A 14,940-nucleotide genomic window follows, 5' to 3' on the forward strand; every position below is an offset into this window, starting at 1 on the left:
ATATAAACGAACCTGAGCAGCCTCTTTACTTCTGATGGCTGAAGAATCCTGCTGGTTTGTTCCTCACACTGGATCTTCTTGCCCAGGACCTTAATCCTGGCACCTGCGACTGACACACAGTACCAGAAGGCTTGCAGCGCTGGAAACTAACGCAAAACACTTTATTTAACGCCGTGAAACAACTTTTGACCACTATATTCCAAATTAACAGAAGCTATTCGTTAAGGAGCTGTATTTCAAGCTAACAAAAGCCCTACCCGGGGCGCTCAGAACCCCCCACACCCTCCCCGTTCACCTCAGAGCTCCCCCCACCGCCATTCCCCTCACCCCCTCCCGCCTCCCTTTCCCTCAGGCTCCCTCCCCCGGCCGCCATTTTCCTCCCTCAGGCGGGCGGGAGGGTGGCTATTCTCCCGCCTGTCTCTTTCCGTCAGGCGCGCCGCGGGCAGCCCCGGCGAGGCCCCCTATTTAAGCACGGCCGCGGCGCCGGCCCCCTTCCTTTCGGGCCGCGCCGCCATTTTGTGGGCACACGCGGGGAGCGGCGCCGGGCCCACAGCGCCCGTCAGGTGCCGCCGGGGAGCGGCCGGGAGGCTCCGCTAGAGGGCTGGGGGGCTGTAGGAAGGGCCTTGAAGGGGTTGGGGGGTGAGGGGGGGAGTGGAGAGGCCGTGGGTTGGAGGTTGCGGCGTGGGGTGGTGGGTGGAGGGGTAGGCCGCGCCGCGCCGGGAGGCTGCTGAGGGAAAGAGATAATAAAGGAATAAAAGAAGGAGGGTTTGGGGTAGTTTTACAGTGTAGGTCTCGTCCAGTAGGACATGGGGTGCGCTAATGTGGGTGCTGAGTGTGTAGTGTGAAGGGCCGGGGCTGAGGGGCGTCTGTGGGAAGAGGCTGGAGATGAAGTTAAAAAGCATCGCTAAAATCAGAGAAGAAGGAATAGGCTGGTTAAATTTATCATCTGTAATAATAGTATTTGCAGTTATCTCATAATTTAGGGAGTAGAGGTCTTGGTTTTTGGCAAACCCTGTGAGGAGAGGCTGAGAGAACTGGGCTTCAGCATTCAGGGCCAAGAAGCAGTTTTGGGGGCACTTAACAGCTGTTACCAAGAAGATGGGGCCTGGTGCCAGATTAGGGGCACGTGACAGGAGAGATGTCTGTCATAAGGCCAAATGAGAGAGGTTATAACTAGATGTAAGGAAAAACTTCTGTGTTACGAGGTGTCAGGCCTCCAAACTGGCTGTTCATCAGCCTGCCTCCATCATTGAAGGGTTTCAGCACCTGAGCCACTTGGCCCTCTCTCATAGCAGACATTGCTTTGAGAAGATAGAAGGTGCAGGTGGTGATTTGCTATCATCCCATGTTACCTCAGCTGTGTGATTGCTCTATATAAATATTATATTTGTTTTGTGTTAGTGTCTAATAACCTTGTTTGGTCTGACCCTGCCTTTTGGAAATGGCATCATTCTGAAGGCTTGAAGGCATTCTTTTTCTAAAACTCCTGAAAACATCATTAGTCAATTTTTTAGTGAACCAGTAGTTCTGAACAGCCTTCATTCATTTTTGCAGTAATCATCCAAAATGACGAACACAAAGGGAAAGAGGAGGGGAACACGTTATATGTTCTCAAGGCCGTTCCGCAAACATGGTAAGTACGTGCTGTGGGGAGAAAAACTGCGCTAAACTACTGACCCGTTGGCTTTCAGCAGTCCCTAGGTAGTACGGATATACCAGCTTACATCAAAGGATGGGTATCTGGCAACTTGGGCCAAAACCCACAGAAAGATACACAAGTAAACTTGTAGTCTTAAAGGTTATTTATTACTCTTTTGAGTGCTGGACAGTGGTAACGGTACTATTTCTGCATTGCTTGAAAGTGAAGAAGATACATTAAAAGTCATACTTAGTTAAAATGTACGGTTTCTTGCTTCTAAGTGATAAGTGATAGCAGCTGTATTCACAGTGAGATCATAAACAGTTGTAACGCTTTTTCAGCTTCTGCATTAGGGATGAGATTAAAATCGTAGTTTTCTTCACTTTTTTCTTTATTTTGGGAAGTGAAGAGGTAATTACTTTAAAATGTTTTTTTTTTTGTTATTTAATTAATTTTGAATTTGAGTTTTTAAATCAGATGTTACGAAATGCGTGGTCTGTGTCTCCTGCCCTCCCGCCCCACCTTTTTATATGTGTGTGAAATTGGGAGCTTCATAGCGTCCATATTTGTGTCTCCCAACAGGAGTTGTTCCTCTGGCTACATACATGCGCATCTACAAGAAGGGCGACATAGTTGATATCAAGGTACTTTCTACAAAGCAGTATAATTAACATCAAAAACAAACAACAAAAAGCACAAATACCTGAAGCAGTGTTACCACTTCCATTTCTGTTTTTTGTGGTAGTCTTTCTGTTACTCATGTGTCAACACAAGTAGCGGCTTCTGTTGGAGCAGTACTGGAATAACAATGCTACTGAGGCAGTATTAATGCTTCAGCATCACGTACTTTGTGATCTACATTAGGCTGTGCTCTGTTACTGTGTGCTCAGCTGGAAAAAAGTGAGTGAGGCACGCAATATCTAATACTTGGGTTGCTGCGTTGTGCCTGCTAGCTCACAGGAACCCCACGTGTCATTCTAGTAGATGCTGTTTCGCCTGATCTGCACCTGCTACTCAGAAGAGCCATAGTTCATGCTGCATGGTTTATGCAGCATCATTTCCCATAAATCATTTTTTTCTAGGACTTGTCACTTGAAATCATCCATACTTTCAACATGAAATTGTATTAAATTTGAGCATTTCACTAAGAATTCCTACTCTGTTGAATCCTTTAATTTCAATTTGAAGTGCTGAGTTTTCATAACTCAGAGGTTGAAGTGTAATTTTTTATTTTTTTTAAAAACTCCTGGAGAACTGTAGCGTTTAGGAATTATTGCTTCGTGACATTCTGGAGCTTGATGATGATTGTCTCCTGTGATTGCTTGCTAAAGACAAAGTGATCGAATTATTTCACCGACGCTGAAAGCACCAGAATGGTCGTAGAAGAATTTAGTAGTCTTCAGATACAAAATGTGTGGTTAGAAATTCTAAGGTATGAACAAAACAGGAGTGTTTTTAAATCAATCTCGAGTAACATGGTATTTGTGCTTGAATTGACTTCTGAACAGAAAAACCTCGACATTGCTTGAGTGTTTTAAAGCTAAAGTTGAGGCTTGATTCTCATTTTACCTCTTTAACAGGGTATGGGTACTGTTCAACAAGGTATGCCCCACAAGTGTTACCATGGCAAGACTGGAAGGGTATATAATGTCACGCAGCACGCTGTGGGCGTTATTGTTAACAAGAAGGTGAAGTAAGTAATGAAATTCCAAGCATCTAAAGTTTGTGCTGGGGGAAGTTGATCTGCAGTGGCACCCTCCTTTCACTTTGCCAGTTAGACATTGTTTTGTCTTGATTGGTCATTCAAGGTGGGTAAAGTACGTTTCCTTTTAAAACCCAAGCAAATGATGGTCGTTTGGCTTGGATCCTGTCAGAGGAAACAGTTCGTTATTCTTCTCAGCAGCACGTAGTGACATTACCTAATGGGGATTTTCAGCTGACTTGCACATTTATATTGAAGGCTTTTTAAAGTACTATTTTTAAGGTTTATTCATCTTTTTGTACAATTTAGTTAGAAAAAGATACTTCTTTTTTCCAGAAATGAGGCTAAAGTACAGTGGTGGTAGTTACTTGTCTGTATGCTCCAAGGTTAAGGTTAAAATAATTTATTCTCCAGCAATTTAAGGCTGAATTATCAGCATATTGTTATATATTAATAAGCTTTCAGTTACATAAATTAACGCCGATTTGCATCTGCAGCAATGTATTCTGAGTGATTGCCACTTAGAGAAAACTGATCTCTAATTGAGCTCATGGAGTTACGTGTGGAAATGTCATAACGCTGGCCTTGAAATGGCCTTTTTGCAAGTGCAGGAGATTAAAACCTGATTTCTTTTCTTAGGGGTAAGATTCTTGCCAAGAGAATTAATGTGCGTATTGAACATATTAAGCATTCCAAGAGCAGAGACAGCTTCCTGCAGCGGGTGAAGGAGAATGAGAAGAAGAAAAAGGAAGCAAAGGAAAAAGGCATTTGGGTTCAACTGAAACGCCAGGTAATATTTTTATTGTAGTTGATGCACTGTTGATTCAGTTGACTAAAACATTATTCTCTTCCAAAACAACAAAACATAATGCTGCAAACTGAATTTATTTGTTAAAAAAACATTAATGAAGATGCTTACAGTACTCTGAAAAATCCAGGTCTGTTGCAAATTGTGTTGCAGGTGTCTGCTACCAGCCTCACTTAGTTTGTGTTCTTTTTGTAGGAGGTTCTTTCTTTTTCATCATTTAGGGTAGAGTGACAGCATGCAGCGTGTCTGCATCTCAGCTGTAATATTTGGTGCCTGAACAGACGTGCACTGTTCCTGGATGAAAATGATGTCCTTGGCTGTGAACAAAGGGCCAGATGCTTCCTGTTCAGAGAGTACTGTAGAGGGTTGCTAATCTGTTAAAACCCTTTAAGAATGACTTCTAGAGAAAGTAACAGCTGTTTCTTCTAGAACCCCAGGCTGCATCACTTCTTGTTAACTTAGATTAGTAAATTGCAGAGGATGAAGTGTAGTTTTCTTCATTCAGCAGTGGAAGCCAAGTAAATTTTCTAGCAGATGTGTTTTTTTTTTTTTTTTTTTTTTTACAGCTAATCTTTGAAACAAATTTTAAAGAGACAAGGAATGATAAAATTGCAGTGATGTTTATATAGCAATGCATTAAGTGTCACAATTAATTTTGTGTAAGGCTACATCTGAGTTCGTGTTACAAGTTCTTTCTCTTTTCGTTTACAGCCTGCTCCACCAAGGGAAGCGCACTTCGTGAGAACTAACGGGAAGGATCCAGAGCTGCTGGAGCCAATTCCCTATGAATTCATGGCATAATGAACATTTTGAAAAGATTAAATTAAAGATCTGTTTTTGGACAAGTGTATGCGATTGTGGCTGATTCATTTAAGTACTTTTTGAACAGATTCTTTAGAAAGCTTTTCTTAATGAAGTTTATTTAACTTGCTTTACTTGATAATTGGTCATTTAAATGACTGGCAGCTTTTGCTGGTCAGTTTAGTCACTGACAGACCATAAATTTTAGGGACGCTGAAAGTTGCTAATGCTCAATGGTGATCATCCTTTGATTACCTAGTGGGGTAATAAGAGAGGACATCAAATATTTCACTGGCAAACTGAGAGCATATATCAAGAGCTAAGTGTCACTTGAAGAAAATGGTTTTTGAAAATAACTTGGAAAAAAATAAGGCCGTGGGCAGGCCTTTTTGTTTCATCACTGTAATGTGTAAAGGGATTCTTAGAGCATCCCCAGGCCAATAAGCATTCTTAGAAAAGAGTAGTTTAGTAACAACGCTTTTATGTCAAAACCGTGCCTTTGTCACTTGTTCTTTATTTAATGGGCTGGCATAGTTCAGCACTTGGATTTTTTATGTTTATTACCTATCTGTTGGATCTAAGCGTCTGTCTGCATGTCCTAACGCATTTCTCTCATCCAATTAACTTCAGTAATGCTTCACAAAACCCTGGTGCTAGTTGCCCAGTGTTTGAGCAGAAGAACAGTCAACTGTGTGCTAACCAAGGCTGGTTTTGTAAATTTTGTTTGAAGCTTGCTGAAGAATCTGCTGAAGGCAACGTGCTTAGCCTTGAAAATGCATGAACTCTAATGTAGCTTGGTGATAGTTCTGGATTATCTTTTACCTTCCGAAGTCTGATGTAAGGCACTGCGTAGCTACCTCAAGTAAATGATGTAAAACTAATGTGTAGAGGTGAAATACCAGAGAAGCTGGTGATCTCAAGCACTTTGTAGGTGTCAATCATTGAAAATGACTGAACAGTCACTTGTAGGACAACTCTTTTTTGAGGGGGAGTAATAAATGGAGAGATGAGGTTTATTTTTATCTTCTCAGGTGCTTCAAGCTGCATACAATCTGCTTAGAAATTGGGATTGATGCATGTTTAGCCTAACACTTGCCTTGCAGGAGGTGGAACTCCTACCTCTTAGCAGACTGATGAAGGGTGTTTTGCTGTTTTGACACGGTGGGTTAGGCATGGAGGGCGCCACTATCACCCGAAACAGAGCTGATGAGTCTGTCCTAACTTTTACTGATTCATGCACTCAGCTCTTACAATCATCTGCGTTTTTCTTGGAGCAGTTTGAGGTATATTCTAACCTTAGATCTTTATCAGCTTACTTGGCCTGTGAACAGCAATTTAAAATAAATATTTGTCTAGCAGGATAAGCACTTTCCATTAGGCTTCACATCTGAAGGAGTTAAGTGGGAGGCTTTAGTGGGTGTGATCTTCGGTGCTGACCTTTTCATCAATTTCCATCCATTTCTCTTATGCCTGCTTGTCTAAGTTACCTTGGCTCTGCATTTATTTTGTGCATCCCTGTCAAGATGCAAGTGGATCAACTAGCACTGTGATGAAAAGTTTAACAAGCACGAATGAAGCAGTGGGTAGCTTTCAACTTCTGGAACTTCCTCAGCAATTTGGGATAACAGGAGCAGGCAGCATGCAGAGGTCTCATTTGAGAGCTGTGCTTCTGCAGACCCTGTGCATTGCGAGTTTTCCACTTTGCCCCTGTCCTTCCAAGGTCACTCGGCGGAGGGTAGATGCTCTAAATGCGTGTTTGGAATCTGCGTGGGCTGGGAGGGGAGGGAGGGGATGATTTCCTCGGTCTGGGTTCCCAGAACTGACTGAAAATGAGGTTGGGTTTGTGTGGCAAGAGTCTCTATGTTTCTTCCAATCTTTGGAAGAAGCACAAACTGACAAAGGTTTAACCTTCCCTGGTTTATAGGTGCTGCCTTTTAGTCGCTGTCAGTGCAGCGGTGGTTTCCCGATGATCTCAGGTTTGGAGAAGCACAGCTCGGGTACTCGCAGACCCCTATCTGCTGTTGGAGTTGCTTAGCATGTGTTTAGCTGCCCTGTTTTTGCGCGGTCCTGACAAAAGAGGGAGATCTGCGAGTTGAGCAGCTGGTGAAAACTGGCTGTCATGAAACCAGCTCCTGAACTGACGTGCCTCCTTGATCCAAGAAAATCATTTTCAGTGTGCACACAAACTGCAAACTGCTGGGGAGGGGAGCGACCGCTGAGTTCAGCGTGCCTCTCTGGGAGGGTGAGGCACATCTGCTTGTGTCTGGAGTTGCAAGATCTCCCCTTCAGCTTACTGTAGGTGGGTGTTACACATCAGAGCCACTGCCCCTGTACAACATGTAGAGAGTGGAGTGCTTGTAGGCACTTCCACGCAGTGCTTGGTCTCCATTCAGGGAGCCTAATTCAGAGGTGAGGGCTGAGCTGTCTCCTGTGTCCCAGCTGGCCCAGAGGATGCCAAGAGACCACAAGGTGCAGTGGTTCCCAAAATTTTTGGTGTGGGGAGAAAGGACAGGACTAAACTGGGCTCGTTTGTACAGATCCTCGTGATTCAGGGGTGCAGGGGACGCAAACTTCCCTTGTTATGGGAAGTTTCATTTTGGGGGTGGCGTTTCAATGCTCGCTGCTTTCACAGCTCCCAGCACCTGGCAGTCATCTGCCTGGACTCGTTTTCATGCCGCTCTCTCAAGGGCATGCTGAATGTGCTCTGATAGCTCTTTTATAAAGAAACGTTTAAAAATAGCCCCTGTTTGTGCACAAGGCCAGGGATGAGCGGCGCATGACAATGGGAGCGGATGACAATAGCGTGAACCTTTGGAAACCAAAAGCTTTTAGCGATGGAAGAAAATCTTGTTTACAAAAGGAAAAGCGGCATGACAGGGAGTGTTGGTGTAGAGATTTTAGAGGCAATCGGCTTCTGAGGGGAAAAATTGCCTCGTTGTTCCTGTAGGGGCTCTTGGGCACCGCAGTAACACAAATAATACACAGCGCTTCCTCCACAGCCTTAGCTGAGGGTGTTACCTGCTGTGAATCATGTGCAGCTGGCTGAAGAGCCATGTGGCATCTCCATCGGGTAGAAAAACTCCGGGATTTATGGGGCACAAGGGGGAGAACTCAGGTGGGGCACAACTTTGGGGGGCGGTCGGTCCCCTGCCCTCTGTGGGGCCGTGCCCCTGGGAAGTGGGTGCTGTTCCGCCCATCCTTGTGGTCTGTGGTGCCAGGGTTTCTTACCCTGGGGACGCTTTTGCTGTGGTGGAGCGGAGCTGGTGATGTTCTAGTGCCCTCCTCCTGATGTTTCGTGTCACTGGAGGTTTCCCAAGGAGTGCTTAGCAGGCACGGTTCCTGGGTTTTGCCTGGACGTGGGGAGAAAGCAGGAGGGAGGGCAAGAGAAAGTAAAGAAAAACATGATCTTTTGTCATCCTGTGGAGCTGAGAGCTGTGCCCCGCTGGAAAGGGGCATGATTAGGTGATTTTTCAAGGTCCCTTCCAATCCCTAATATCCTGTGTGCTTCTGTGAAAGGGGATGGAAATTTGCAGTGCCCAGCGTACAAAGGGCACTTGTGGAAAAATGGGGAGCCTACAGCACCTCCCTTGGCACCAGCCGGCTCCCTTGCTGCCACCTCCGTGTTGTTTCCTGCTGCCTCGTGTTACCTCCCGGATAATAATAAAACCAAAGCATCCCCTAAATGAATTATTCCACTTGTAAACACTCACGTGCTGGAGATGCAGCACACTGCATGAGCAATTCTGCAGGAGCCAAGGCAACCGGTTGCACGGAGATGTGAACGTGCACCCAGCCTTTAGCAGGCTTGGGGCTAGTTTACCTGCCGGGCTGTGCGATCCTTTCCCTTTTCAAGTTGCCTCCACTCCAAAAAAGCAAAGGGCTTAATCCACACACTGGGGGCTGACAGAGCACTTTGGTTTCGGGGCTGGCCGGGGCTTGACCTGTAAACTTGGCTTTCTACACTGGCTGTAGAGGGATATATCCAGCTGCAGCCACGAGATCCAACCCCAAATCATTCCCCTTCTTTCATGCACCCAGCTGCAGACCCGGGATCCAACCCCAAATCATTCCCCTTCTTTCCCCTCTCCATCCCCGGCTGCAGGGATGACCCATCCCGCGGGGTGATGCTGCACCCCAAACCTAACCACAACCCCCTAAACCTGCCCGGGGCGGTGCCGTGGGGTCCCCCAGCTTGTCCCAGAGAGCCGGGAGCCTTTGGGGAAGGGGCCGATGGAGGGACGGGGGAGGCGCGGAGCGGCTGCCGGGGGCCGGGCGCTGCAGCCGGGGCGGTGCCGCGCACGGAGCCGCCGCCGGAGCCTTTAAAAGGCGGTGGCTGAGGCCGAGCCGAGCCGGGCTGAGCCGAGCCGAGCCCAGCCGAGCCCCTCCATGCGCCTGCCGAGCATGTCGCAGCCCTTCTTGCTGGCGCCCATCGCCGAGTGCGCCCCGGGGCCGCCGGGCGGCGAGGTGCGGCTGGCAGTGCTGGGCGCCCGAGGCGTCGGCAAGAGCGGTGAGTGCTCTCTCCGGGGCTGCTCCGCTCCGGGATGTCCCCTCCTGTCCCTTCCCTGTCCCCCTTTATCCCCTTTTGTCCCTCCGTCCGTCCTAACGAGCCCCTCTCTTCCAGCTCTCATCGTGCGCTTCCTGACCAAGCGCTTCATCGGCGACTACGAGCCCAACACCGGCAGCCTCTACTCCCGCCTGGTGCGCCTGGATGGCGAGCACGTCGCCGTGCAGATCCAGGACACGCCGGGTTGCCTCCAGGTACGGCCCCGCCGCCCCCCGCCCCAAAACCCTGGGAACCGGAGGGGGGAAAAAAATCTCGGCGGCTCGCTCCGGAGCCGCCCCAAATCCTGGCGGCAGCGGGTAGCTAAACAGGAGGCGGGTTTCGCTTTGAAATAAGGTTTGGGTCAAAAACTGTGAGTTCTGCAGGAGCATGAGCTCGTGGTTCTGGTGGGGTTAGCTTTCAGCCCTTTTTCCTAAAAAAATAAAAAGCCCTGGGTTGGGGAGCTGGGCACGCTGCTGTCCAGCTGAGCATGGGATGCCCCGAGCGGTGCCTCGCTTCCTTAAATTAGATCATTTCTCTGCCGCTTGAGGGCTCAGCTTTGGAGCCTGTGTTTCCTAAAAGGGAATCAGGCAGGCTCGGTCCCCTAGGACAGAGCTCAGACCTCTCAGGACGATGTCAAAGCCTTGGCTCTGTCGTGCCGCAGGTGCAGGGGGACCGCGTGCAGGTGCTGGACTCGCTGTCGAGGTGCGTGAAGTGGGCAGAGGGCTTCCTCGTGGTCTACTCCATCACGGACTACGGCAGCTACCAGGCGGTCCGAGCCCTCCATCAGCACATCCGCCAGCTCCACCCGGACGCCAGGACCCCCATCATCGTGGTGGGGAACAAAGCCGACCTCCTCCACGCCCGGCAAGTGCAGGCCAAGGAGGGACTGCAGCTGGCCAGCGACCTGGGCAGCTTGTTTTTGGAGATCTCCACCAGCGAGAACTCCCAGGGTGTCTGCGACGTGTTCCAGTACCTCTGCAAGGAGGTCAGCAAGCTGCAGCACGCCGGCGGCGCGGACAGGCGGCGGGCATCCATCATCCCCCGGCCCCGATCCCCCAACATGCAGGACCTAAAGAGACGTTTCAAACAGGCTTTGTCTTCCAAAGTCAAGTAAAGCCTCCGGGGCGACCCCATAGACTCTTTATTTTTGTAAACTAGTGAACGAATAAAACCACAAATCTTTATTTTTGTACTAATGCCAAAAGTATGGAAGTAAGTGTGTTGAAGCTTGCAGTTTCTATGTTGTTCCCTTTTGTTTGGTCTCGTAGGGTTATGTTATTTTTCAAAAAAAAAAAAATGCTGCATAGCAACTGAGTAGATGTGGTTGGAGAAGGGGATTTTTGCCAGCAGATTTTGATTCTATTTTTTTTTCTTTTCTTTTTTTTTTTTTTTTCTTTCTGTTTTGGGCTGGGATTTGCTGTTTTATTCTGCTGAAATGACTTTTTTTTATTGGGCGTCAGTTTCCTGCTTGTAAAATGATGATGATGATGTAACCTGCCTTTATAAAATGTTTGGAAAGCCCTTGTTGGAAAGCTTTATATGGAAGGGGGAAAAAAAAAAAAAAAAAAGAAAAAACAGCCTTATTAAACGTGAAAAGAGAGAATTGCCTGTAAGAGTACTGCTTATAATAGGATCTCTTTCCTCCTTCAGTGACTGCTGCTTTGCTTGCACCTGTCCCCACCCGAAAGCTGACGAGCTGTTAGCAGTGAGCTCTGATTTCGGATTTCTAGAGCTCTGTCCCTAACGGGAGGGCTGAGCCTCTGCTGCACATCACCGTGGGACAAAGTGCTGAGCAATCCGCGGCTGAGCTGCGTGGGGGATTGCTGCTGCTTTCTGCGGAGCCGTGTGCTAGGAGGGACTGATGCGTGGGTTCCCTTAGAGAAAATAGCTGCATTTATGAGGAATCATATCTCCCTCTTCCCCAGGGCGATTCTGTAGCCAGTTGGAAGCGGGTCAGACTTTTTCCTCCTCTTTTACGTCAGCTCTCCCACCCTACCCGAGTGATTTTTATGTATTTATTTATTTTTATTTTTATTTTTTATTAATGTTTGCTGGCTGTCTAAGCACAGAACGTGGGTTTTGCACTTCAGATCTGCCTCCGAAGTGCGTGCGTTGTGCTGGTAAAAATAAAGCTCTGCTCCACGCTGAGCAGAAAACGTGGAAGTGGAGTAATGGCTTGCTGTCCCTGCTCCAACCTGACTCCACTACGGAGAGCAGGAGGGATGCAGCTCAAGATCTACATGGGCAGACCCAAAGCAGGGCCGCGAATTGGGCTCAAACCTCTTGAGTTAATTACTGGAAGTGCCAGAGCATGGTGACAGCCTGGACAAGGGATGTTAGTGGTTGAAATGCACTGAAAATATTTTTCTTCAGCCTGAGAAGTGCTCTGCCAGGTCCACAACTCTGGGATGGGGGCTTGAGAGGAGTGGGGGCACTTGGTTAATGGGGATGGATGCCTTCGTAGTGAGCTCGAAACCAACTTCAGGGGACACAAATTCATGGGGAAATTTGAAGGGGAATTAAAAAAATCACAAAATCACAACTGGGGTATTTAGGCAGCATTTCACTATTCTGAAGATGGGGAAAACAAACTGTTTTCCAGGAAAACAAACAAACAAACAAAAAAACAAACAAAAAAACACAGTGCTAGGGTGTTGGTTACTTTTGAAACTGTGGCTGGAAATGATGAAGTTTGATTCCCCCCTTGAGCACCCAGTACAGGGTTTCACTGAGCGAGCTGCTAAAGGTGATCAGCTTGTCCATGTCCAGAAAATACACCCAGCATTGAGCCCTGGTGCCCGCTGTCCTAGTGAAGCAGGAGCTGGGGATGGCGCTGGGGGCAGCTTGGGCAGGGGGTGGCCCCTTCAGGAGCATGGCAGGGCTCAGCTTGGCCTTTTCTCCACGATCAGAGGGAAGTATGAATCTGCCTCCTTCCTCCCACCACCTCCGCTGTGGAACAGAATCAGAGCAATTTTCCCTGACAAGAAGGATGAGTGGGTTTTCGGGAGCGGGAACGCGTTGTGGCATCACACACTATTATGGCTGCTACTACATCAGCATCTCCCCCCCCCGCTGGGCTATTTTGTCTAGTTATCTCCCAGAAATGAAATCACCCAGCGATGCCTTAAGACTTCATGAATTTTACAATAGCTGCTGCCATCAACCAGCTCCGTGCGATTCTGTTCAGGAGCCACAGGTCCCTAGGTAGAGCTAGGAATATCTTCTTCAGGAGGTTTCATGGATGTCCTCCTCTCTTTTGGCTGTGGTTGACTAATCCTGGGCGGAGGAACAACGAGAAACAAATCCATATCCTGTGCCCGGGCCTCTGATAACACAACGTTAGTCCTGGTGGACTTCAGTAGCTTTTTTGTTGGTTATTTAGGAAGGTCTGAGCAGTTTCAGAATGTACTATCACCAGGGGTGATGCTGTCTCAGAGCCCCAAGGTACCACACAACCCTCCAAAGAGCTGTCTGACAGAGAAACCTCCGCAGTGACAGCCCCCAAAAGCTTGTTATGAATTGGAGCATGGCTCACAAAACAGCAGCTCAGCTTCAGTTTTGGGTAATTTGTGACAATTCAGACTTCCCAGAAAAATCCCTCTGGTTCTCAGCCTTGCTCGTCAACAGTTCTGTTTCCACACATCTAAGATAAGAAGAAATCAAGAAATCAATTCATTTTTATTGAAAAAACTGAGATAACCGGTTTATTAGGCTTTCCTAATCCATTCATTGCTTGATGCTCTTGACTAAAAGAAGCAGGATCAGATGTTTAAATACATAACCTACACTTGCTAGGCCAGTGTACGTTGTGTGGCACGACCATTTACACCCTATATTTTCTTCCAAAAGAAAACTTAGGATATAAAAAGCACCCATTTCACTGACTTCATTTACAACTGAAAGGCAACATAGCAAAGTTTGCACAATAATTACAGAGCTCCAGAGATGTTACAGCTGTGGTGTTTAGGATCACCCTTGGTTTGCTATCTGTGCTTTCTTTCCTGGACTGACAGTAACCATCCACAAGAGAAATCCTTGCCCAGAGGCCCTCAAGCTGTGAGATGCTGTGAATGCTCTGCTTCAGACCCCACAGCATCCTCTGCTCTTTGCTGGGTAAGCACAGGGCTGAAGGGCTCTGCCTGTGTGCCCGGGCTTGGTGAACCCTATTTCGCTGTTGATCTGTGCACAAAACTCCCATTAAAATGCATCTGCCCAGGAAATTGCGCAAGCTTATTGAATAGTTCAGCCTGCATTACTGGGAAGCGGTAATTAATTCTTAAAGCTGGGATATCTCTCTTCCAAGGTATTTGGCTCTTTTCCCATTACTAAAAACATCCTCCTCTCAGGTTTCAGTCGGTCCTCGTAAACATTTCATAGTAATTCCTCCCCCCTCCTTGGGATGGTAAGCTAATATCAGTAAATAGTGTTTCTGAGCACAGCTCTGGGAAGGGGAGATTGAGCCCCACTTGCTGGTGAACCACGAGCACCCTTCCTGCAGCTGAGACCGCCTCCTCCTCCTGCAAACAAATCTCAGAACAAGCAAAACAGTGCTCTCAGCCCCAAAACCTTCCAGGAGCTTTAGGAGCAAGGGTTGATCCAAACCATGCTCAGTAGGCAGATTCACCTAGGAGGTGAACTGGCAAGAGCCCAAGGAGTACAAGGATGATGGAGAAGTCACAGCAACAGCAGCAGCAGCATATCAGCAGCCCCTTAGGACCCAAAGCAGCTGAGGAGGTGTTGCAAATGATTTGTACAGATGTGAAGATGCTGGATGGGGTAAAAGCAGGGGGGCTGCACTCAGCTGCAGGGAGGAAAAGACCAGGCTGCCAGCCCTTTGGAGTCAGCCCTGGGTCCTGCCCAGGACCCAGGGGTTGATAACAGCCTCTGGGCAAGCTTCATCTATAGCAGGGTGAATACTTGTCCCCACCCAGCCCCTGTTTTTTTGCAGACACCCCTGGTATCCTGTCCATGAGGAGGCAAATCTGTGGCAGGGCCAAAGGTTTCTGAAGGCTGGTCTTGGGTTTAGACCTGAAGCACAGACAGAAGGGACATTGGAGGATTTTATTCCAGAACTGTGATTTTTTACCCTTTCTCTCACCCCAGTGTACAGAGGCTAAAAAAAAAGAAAAGAGTTTCATTTGGGTATATTGCATCCGTCAAAGTGCCCAGTCTCCCATACAAGTGGCAATGTCCCCGCAGATTAAGGGTGCTTAAAACACAGCATTGGTCGAGAGGGGATTTTTCCATCTGTCCATGGTGTATTAGAAGAGCTCCGAAAGGGCTGTTTTGTAGGTTTTGTACAACAAAATGAAAAGCTTTGGCTTTTATTTAGAGTGTGAGGTTGAGATACTGCACCTGCTCTGTGCTAGGGGCTCCCCATCACTTGGCCAGCCTGGGGAGAAAGAGGCTGCATCATTTTAAGGGTGGCTCTGAGAAAGGACTGGTGC

General features: G+C 47.6%; 2 protein-coding genes across 3 annotated transcripts; both read left to right on the forward strand.

The window, feature by feature from the left end:
• The first annotated feature begins 477 nt into the window (after positions 1-477).
• RPL21 (ribosomal protein L21) lies at positions 478-4,999 on the forward strand. Its single transcript, XM_084282934.1, has 6 exons — positions 478-563; positions 1,555-1,633; positions 2,222-2,283; positions 3,220-3,332; positions 3,981-4,131; positions 4,861-4,999. Exons 2-6 carry the CDS (start codon positions 1,567-1,569, stop codon positions 4,948-4,950), a joined length of 483 nt encoding a protein of 160 aa, XP_084139060.1. The 5' UTR covers positions 478-563; positions 1,555-1,566; the 3' UTR covers positions 4,951-4,999.
• Positions 5,000-9,336: 4,337 nt separating this feature from the next.
• RASL11A (RAS like family 11 member A) lies at positions 9,337-10,607 on the forward strand (the record flags this gene model as incomplete). Of its 2 annotated transcripts, XM_084302550.1 has the most annotated exons (3): positions 9,337-9,457; positions 9,572-9,708; positions 10,155-10,607. In XM_084302550.1, the coding sequence occupies 3 exons, from the start codon at positions 9,337-9,339 to the stop codon at positions 10,605-10,607; spliced, it is 711 nt and encodes a 236-aa protein (XP_084158676.1). The 2 variants fall into 2 exon arrangements, with proteins under 2 accessions (XP_084158676.1, XP_084158675.1); XM_084302549.1 differs by having other exon boundaries at positions 9,337-9,708.
• Positions 10,608-14,940: the final 4,333 nt, after the last annotated feature.

This window comes from Netta rufina (assembly GCF_964035555.1).
Source record: "Netta rufina genome assembly, chromosome: 1".
In the NCBI taxonomy this organism is placed as follows: domain Eukaryota; kingdom Metazoa; phylum Chordata; class Aves; order Anseriformes; family Anatidae; genus Netta; species Netta rufina.

Coding starts and splice junctions, on each gene's coding strand:
- RPL21 (XM_084282934.1), top strand. CDS start 1,567: ATGACGAACACAAAGGGAAAGAGGAGGGGAACACGTTATATGTTCTCA. Junction 3,333..3,980: donor ATTGTTAACAAGAAGGTGAA/GTAAGTAATGAA, acceptor TTCTTTTCTTAG/GGGTAAGATTCTTGCCAAGA. Junction 4,132..4,860: donor GGGTTCAACTGAAACGCCAG/GTAATATTTTTA, acceptor TTTCGTTTACAG/CCTGCTCCACCAAGGGAAGC.